Here is a 7951-nt window from a genome sequence, read left to right on the forward strand (position 1 = left end):
TGTCGTGCTCGGTTTTTCCACCAAAAGGAGGGAGCAGGAGAAAAAGCAACTTGTTTTAGATTAACGGTCCTTGTGACGAGGAATGCTGGCGTTTTCTCAGGCTGCATGCGGTCCCGGTCCCGTGTGGTCCGACAGGCCCCAGGCCCGCCCAGTGACCCACCCAGCCCTCGCCAGGAAGCAGGGCCTTCCCGACTGCCGACCACTGCCAGCAGAGCTGACTCTGTCCTTTCAGTTTTCCAGGAAACGGCAGGAGGTTCTCTATTTCCCACGGTGTGGGCAGCCCGCGAGGGGCCCAGTGCTGACGCGGTCAGCACCTTCAGCAGAACTCAGCAGTTCTCAGAAGAGACGGAGCCATGGAGGCCCAGAGGGCAGAGCCATGCTGGGCACGCTCAGCTCAGTCTGGCCTGGGGACTGGCCACCCGCTGGACCCGCACTGCACAGGGACACACAGGACAGTGAGCAAATCTTTAATGAACCTGGGCCACGCTGTGGTTGGGAACGGAGCCAGGGCTGTGCATGGCCCGCAGGAAGGAAGGTTCTGGGCAGCACACTGTGGCTGGTGGTGACCCCTGCAGGTGGGACGACCCCCCCCCCCAGGGCCAGAAGCGAGCTGGGCCCAAGTCAGGGCCTCTCAGAACTCCTCGTGCACGTTGCGGGCGTAGTCCATGAGCTTGCTGCCCGTGAAGAACTCGCTGTACTTGAGCACCTCCTCGGGCTCCAGGTGGTGGTTCTGGTTCTCGTCCGCAATGGCGATCATCTGCTTGGCCTCGTTGAGGGCGTTGTACTCGTTCATGGGGTCCATGTAGTTCTGTGCAAGTACTGGCATCGTCAGCAGTCCACTCCCCACACCCTGAGTGGCCCAACCCAGCTGGTCCTCCCCCACACACCTGGACATGGACACTGTGACAAGCTCAAGAGTGGCCCATTCTGTCTCGGGGAGAGGCACAAGGCCTTATTGTGGTGACCACTCAAAGTGTGGCTCCTCGATTAAAATGCCCCCTGGCTGCAGGACAGGGATGTGGGCATGTTCTGGAATGTTCCAGAAGGGAGATGATGATGGATGGGAAGAACACCAGAAGCATCTGGGGGCCCTGAAACTCCTGCCTGGGGCCTGCAATGGGTCATACCAAACACACTGATGTGGCCACGAGGCAGGGAGGGCCCCGCCGGCCGTAGAACCCAGGGCCGATGAAGGGTGAACCGCAGCCAGCCCTGCTCCACCACCAGAGAGCCCCATGCCTCTCGCACAAGGGGAGACCACCAGGCAGCCACCATGCAGGACTCAGGGACAACACTCCCACCCACACAGCAGAGGGCAGGCCCTGCCCTGTGACCCCCCTCACCCGCATGCCAGCCCACAGGCCCCTTCAGAACTGGGTCCAATGTGTGCTTCCTTCTGGGCCTTGAGAAAGGGTCCAGGAGCCCCTGACACAGGGCAGGTGTGCAAAGCGACAGAGCCCTCGTCCACGAGGCCAGGGCCCATCCCAGCACCACCAACAAACAGGAAGCGACTGTGACCATATACTGCAGTGACAGCTACTTAACACTAAAAAAAAAAACCAGGACAAGACAGAATCCCAACACCTCCCCAGGACCGAGCCGAGCCGCCAAGTCAGGAGCGGGCCCATGGTCTTCCTGGAGTTTCTGTCTGACGTGTCTGGGCAGAAAGGCCAACGCCCACCCTGGGTGGGCCCTCCTGGAAAGTGCCAGGTACAACCAAGGACACGCCACAGCCAGCCTGACCCAGGTCCACGGCCACCACAGTGGCCATCCTCTCCCCAGTCACTGCTGTGGGCTGGCAGGGTACACCCCTGTCCCCAGGGCTGTCCTCGGACACACCCTGTTCCCTGTGTCCTCACTCACCTCCAGCTCCTCCATGGTCACAATCCCATCGTGATTGGAGTCAATCAGCTCCTCAAACTCTCTCTTCCTGTCTTTCACCCAGCTGTCGTCAATGTCCTGGCCCTGCTGGTTTTCCACGGTGCCCACAGGCAGCGAGATGAACTCAGGCAGAGAGAGCTGCTTGTCGCCGTCCTGGTCTGCAGACACGGGGCAGGGAGGGGGGACACTTGCAAGACACCTTGTGTGGCAAATGCAGCAGACTGTGCCACAGACATTCAGCTTGTGACATTGGCCTGAACCCCACAGGTGCCTCTTATGGACCTGCTCCAAAACCTGGCCAGGCCTGGCCTACCCTCCTTCCCGGCCTCTGGGCAGCAGAGTGGTGAAACCTGGCCACTCGGGAAGCCCAGGCACTCCAAGTCCACTGGTCACCCCCAGGCCTGAGGCCTGCTGGGCCGGATGCAGCCCAGCCATAGGATGGGCCTTACCCAAGTCCCGGATGATCTCCTTGACCATGAACTTGAGCATGCCCCGGCTGTGCTCAGGGTGTAGGAACGACAGGAACTCATCCTCCGTCAGCAGCAGGTCTGCGGGGGGATTGTCTGCCTGATACCAGCGGTCTCTGAGGTTCTCCAGGACTTCCTGTGCTGAGAGAGGCAGGCCTGTGAGCATCCTGGCACCAGGGCCAGAAGGCTCCAAGAGAGCAGCAGGCAGGACACACTGAGCTGAGGCCCAGGGCCTGGCCCACCTGGGAGGGCAGGGCCTACGAGGCGAAGCACAGGACCCTCTGACACAGCCCAGACCCCCGTGGCCCTGACCCCTGGCCCCGCACACTCCGGCTGTTTATTCCTAGGCAGAAGTGGAAATCACACAGTGGGCTGACTCACCCCCGCGGCCTGCAGGAAAGACGGCATCACCCTGCTCCCTACTCACTGCACGTGCAGCCTCACCCGGCAAACACGGCGCTGCAGAAAACCCAGTTTCCAGAAATGACTGAGGTGGTGAGCAGAGCTTCCCAGGGGCCCTCCCGGCTGGGCCCACGAAGACCTTATGCACACGGTCCTCGCTTTCTGAAGCGGCAGCTACCTATGTCTGGGACATCCCCATACGTCCCCAGGCAAAACAGGATACCCTCATCCTCCTGGGACCCACTGTGGTCAGTGACCACGTCCTGGTGCCTGCAGCGAGGCTTCACCTGGGTCCTGACTCAGCCCAAGGCCCGATCCTGGCCAGAGAATCCCCTCCAGAACCCGGAGCCCTCCTAGCTGTGGCAGCTGGGGGTGACCTTCGCAGCTCAGCGCTTTCTGCTCAACAGGCCACCCTGTGGTGGCCTCATTCACAGGACAGACTCCGAAAAAAGATGGGAGCCAGGGGTGGTGGCACAGACCAAGAGTTCCAGCTATGGCAGAGACTTGAGTCAAGAAGACTGCCTAAGCCCCGGAGTCCAGGCAGCCTGGGTGACCGAGACCCTACCTCAACAAACCAAAAATTAAAACAAAAAAATTTAGGGAGGTGGGAGCCACGGGGCTTGGTGAACACAGGCCGTCCCCTTCCCTGCCTGCTCCATGGACGGCAGGGCGGGGTCGACCCTGAGACCCAAATGGGACAGGCCCATCCCAAGACCCTCTCTCTGGGCAGCATCATTCCACAAGACAGCACTGTCCCACTGAACTACCCTAACACCTGCCGGCCAACCCCCAGGACACACTCCCTGGCACCTGTGGATGGGACCTCTGTGGGAAGAGGATCTGGGTGTGAACCTCCGGATCTGGGGGTTCCCTGGAGAGGAAGCCATGACAAGACATGGAGGGACGTGAAGTGTCCGTCAGAAACACAGCCCAGGACCCAGCAGTGCACCGAGGTGCCCTGGGAGCCACACGAGGGAGAAGACAAAGACCCCAGGCCTCCCCGTCCCTCGGATCCCCCAGGGGGGAGCGCCAAGCAAGGAACCTGGAGCAGGCTGAGGTGGAGAAGGTCGACGTACAGGCTGGAGCATGGGCCGGGACCCTAGGGGCACACAGGCACCCAAGATGCCAGGAATCCTGACACACTGCTCCTGAGACCAAGGGCAGACAGGGACTTCGCAGGTGCGGGAAGGACATGTCCTACACAGGACAGACACATGAAGGGGCCCAGAGATGACCAGCCCCCAAAGGAAGATGAGGTGGAAGACAGGGCCAGCCAAAGCAGCTCCCAACTGCTAGGCAGGAGGACAGACCCCAGGGCCCCCCGAAGGGGAACTCCAGGGGCAGCAGAGACAGGCGAGCAGGGAGGAGGGAAACCCAAACATCCCAATCCCACCTTGGGGACAGAGCTGGGCTGGTCAATGGGGCCTGCCAGCCCAGCATGGGGGGCTGAGGCAAGAGGACTGCTGGGGCCCAGGAGTTTGAACCCATCTACAAAAAGAAGAAACCAGAGAGAAAAGAGCAAGACAGGAGCAAAGTATCACCATGGTAGGGCCTGCGCACGGGCAGCAGGAGGGCTCAGGGCTCCCAGGCTTCCCCTCGGCCCTCTGGGCCCCGCCCTGCCAGGGAGCCACACACCCAGCTGAAGGGTGGCATGCAGGGCCCACAGGCACCAGCCCTCACGGGGACAAGGTGGACCGAGAGGACACCATGGGCCTAACCTATGTGGAGCCAGACGTGGGCCGAGGGAGTCACCAGCATGACAGGGGCAAGGGCACAGAGCCAGATGGGTCCAGTCCCCTCATCCTGCTTCACAGGGCATGTCCATGAGACAGTCCTCCCCACAGTCCCCTGGAGCCAGGCCCTGCCCCTGCCCCTGCCCCCTGGTGTGGCATGGCTGACACCAGGCTGAGGATTCCCCGTCGGCCTGCTACCCACACCCCACACCCGACTGAGGTGGGGTCCCCCGGAAGGGACAGAATGCTGCCTGCTCCTGCCTGCCCTGCTGCTCTGTGAAGGTCTCTGCCCGGCCCTGCCCCACGTGCCTACCACTGTGCCTGGGATCGTGGCCCAGGCTGCCCTCTCCATGGGAGCCTCCCATCACGGGGCCAGCTCTCCCTGCCTCCCGAGTACAGAGATCTGCCTCAATTGTCACTAAACCATGGCACTGAGGTGTCGAGTGTGCCTGCCAGTTATGCACCCCAGAGCACCTACCCACCACTCGCCACCCTCCCTGCGGGTGCCTCAGGGTGTGTGGATCTCTACCCAGCCCCCATTTCCCTCTCACCCACCCACCCACACTGTCCAGAGGACACCACATGCCCAGGCACAGGGCATGTCCATGAGACAGTCCTCCCCTATACGACTGGAGCAGATCCCCAGGCCCAGGCCTTGCCAGGTCTGCCAGGCATCCTGTACAGACCTGTGAGGCTCAGGTGCCCTCTAACCACACCTGGCCACACACACCCAGCCAGGTGACCCACTGCCCCACTGCCCAGGACCCAGCACTCACTCTCCTCGTCCACCTTGAGCTCCTCGTGGTTCCTGATTGCATCAGCAACCTCTTTCTCACTGTGGCCTTTGCTTACCAGAAACTTCACTTTGTACTCATCCCAGGAGACGCGGCCTAAAAGAACAGGTCTGTGAGGACACTTGGCAGGAAACACTGTGAAAGAGACTCTTAGTTACTGTAGGACATCTGTGAGAGATCCTTTGGCCACAGTGAGCTGCAGGGCGGAAGACCTGGACCACCTGCTCTCAGCAGGCCCCCAAGGCAGTGATCAAGGGGTGGAGCACCCAGTGCCTAGCCCACCCTGGACCTGCCTTTTCACCAGCAGGGCCAGCGGGGGTCTCCATCACACAGGGCCAACTGAGGCACAGCCTGGCTGTATGCAGGGCAGGAGCCCCAAACTCCTGACAGCTGAGTTTCTTTCAAGGAAACCTGAGGACCACACTTGCTCCTCTGTGTATCCTCCACTGTGAAAACAAACTAGCTGGCAGCAGCTCTGTGTCCCTATGGTGCCCCCTGCCATGCGCAGGAGCCCCTGCCTCTGGCTTCCTTGATCCTCTGGTCCCTTGCCAGGAGCCCTATCCACCAGGCCCCAAGGTACCATCGCCATCAGGGTCCACAGCCCGGAAGTGCATCTTGTTCTCCTTAACAGCCTCCTGGAAGTGCTCGGCCGTCTTCTCCATGATCCAGCGCTGCATCTCCTTGGCACTGATCCTCCGGTCAGTGTTCACATCCACCCTGTGGAAGAGCAGGAGGGGGAGATCAGACACGGCCCCAGAACCCCTGACAGACAGATGAATGACCACCACTGGCCTTCGAGGCTCCAGAGGCCGCTGCCGACCTGCCAGGAAGAGTGACACCATCCTCCCCATGGGGTGCAGAAAGCCAGGCTTAGGGTTTTCTGGGGGGCTGTTGGAACCCTGGAGAGGTGGCAAAGCCCATCCTAGGAACAGACCCTCCCTCAGGCACAGCAGCAGCACCATCCAGACCCTGCGGCTTCCACTCACAACGGTTCACCAAGCACACTGTGCCGCAGGTGGCCACACAAATGCGTGCGCATCTGCAGGACTCAGAGCAAAGACCCTGTCAAAGGGGGAAGAGACCCAGGCCTTGGGGACAGGCGATAGGAACAGAGGAAGCAACAGGAGCCATGTGCATGTTCTGTGACTGTGGCCACTGCGTGGCTACCCCATCTAGCTAGAAGTGCAACCTTCTGTGACCCCACCCCACCATGCCCTTGACCACAGTAGTGGCCAGCAGAAAAGGTAAGTGTGAGAGTGTGTGTGACAGGGAGAGTAAGTGTGTGCGCGCGCGCATGGGCTAACACATAGCCCTTGGGGAGTCTCCTGGTTCAGAGTCCTCAGACAGCTCGCCTCTGGCCCCTGAACCTCTTGCTGACCCAGGCTTGAGACACAGCTCAGGGCCAGCAGCTCCACCCTCGGCCCAGCACTACAGACCTGATGAGCCCATGCTTGTAGTGCTGTCCCTTACAGGATGTCCTCAGGGGCCCCCCCATTGTCTCCCACAGTGAGCAGCCAGACTGGACCTCGTGGGTAAACACGGCATGCGTGGGCACCTACTTGGAGAAGATAACCATCAGCTTTCTGCGGCTCCTCCGTGGCTCCGCATCCTCGTCAAACCCATCCATGTCTTTCCCCAGGAAGACCTCCTGGTGGAAGTCCTTGTTAAGGTGCCCGTCCATCTCCAGCTTCACCCCATTCAGGTGGTCTGGGGGCAGGATCTCGTTCTCCTCCCTGTTGACTGCCCTCTCCCGAGTGGAAGAGTGGTTGGCGGGTCGAGCAGATGCGTCCATCAGAAGGATAACTCCCAGGAACCAGAGGCAGTGTGCAGCCAGGCCACAGAGGGGAGCCTGCCTGGACACCATCGCTGTGAGCCAGAAAGGGTGGACAGCTGGTAATGTGCAGGCCAGGAGCTGGACACAGGGAAGCTGCAGAAGGCCGTGGCTCCAAGCAAAGCCCCAGGCACCACCAAGGGCTGAGGCACGGGTTGAGGCCCAGGGCCCAGAGCCTCCAGACCTTGAAAAGCAGTTAATGGTCTAGAAAAAAAACACAGATCCACCATTTAGTGCAACTCAGCAAACACTTCAGCAAACATGCTCATCTTACAGCCAGAGGCAGAGGCCTCATTCACAGGATCAGGACCAAGAGTGGTAGTTCTTTTTTCTTTGCAGTGCTAATGGAACCCAGGGGTAGGCAAACACTGTCATTGAGCTACAGCCCTAACCTCCTCCCTGCTTTTTTAAGGACCCTGGGTCTCAGCCAGGCATGTGGCTCACGCCTATAATCCCAATGGCTTGGGAGGCTGTGGCAGGAGGATCACAAGTTCAAAGCCAGCCTCAGCAACTTAGCAAGGCCCTAAGCCACTAAGCAAGACCCTGTCTCAAAATAAAAAATAAAAGGGCTGGGGATGTGGCTCAGTGGTGAAGCACCCCTGGGTTCAATCCCCGTCTCTTGCTGAAAGCGGTCAACTATCCCATGACAACGGTACAACCTGCCGACACAGCCTGACTCTACCCCTCCTCCTCCGACACATACCTGGGGCTAATCACTCACTGTCCAGGTTCTGACTTGAACACTCTAGAGCTCCATTACCGTGGCTAAGTCACCTGACCTTTCTGACCGCAAGTGTTTCAATGAACACCATGAAGCTCACCACCCCACACATGGTTTTTTTT

At 60.2% G+C, this 7951-nt stretch overlaps 1 protein-coding gene across 1 annotated transcript; it reads right to left on the minus strand.

Annotated features, from left to right (window-relative positions):
* Positions 1-451: 451 nt before the first annotated feature.
* Positions 452-7233, minus strand: Sdf4 (stromal cell derived factor 4). Its single transcript, XM_026414897.2, has 6 exons — positions 6837-7233; positions 5858-5994; positions 5260-5373; positions 2331-2489; positions 1864-2039; positions 452-808 (listed from the first exon to the last, which is right to left on the minus strand). Exons 1-6 carry the CDS (start codon positions 7139-7141, stop codon positions 632-634), a joined length of 1068 nt encoding a protein of 355 aa, XP_026270682.2. The 5' UTR covers positions 7142-7233; the 3' UTR covers positions 452-631.
* Between the last annotated feature and the right edge of the window lie 718 nt (positions 7234-7951).

Source organism: Urocitellus parryii, chromosome 11 (assembly GCF_045843805.1).
Source record: "Urocitellus parryii isolate mUroPar1 chromosome 11, mUroPar1.hap1, whole genome shotgun sequence".
Lineage (NCBI taxonomy): Eukaryota > Metazoa > Chordata > Mammalia > Rodentia > Sciuridae > Urocitellus > Urocitellus parryii.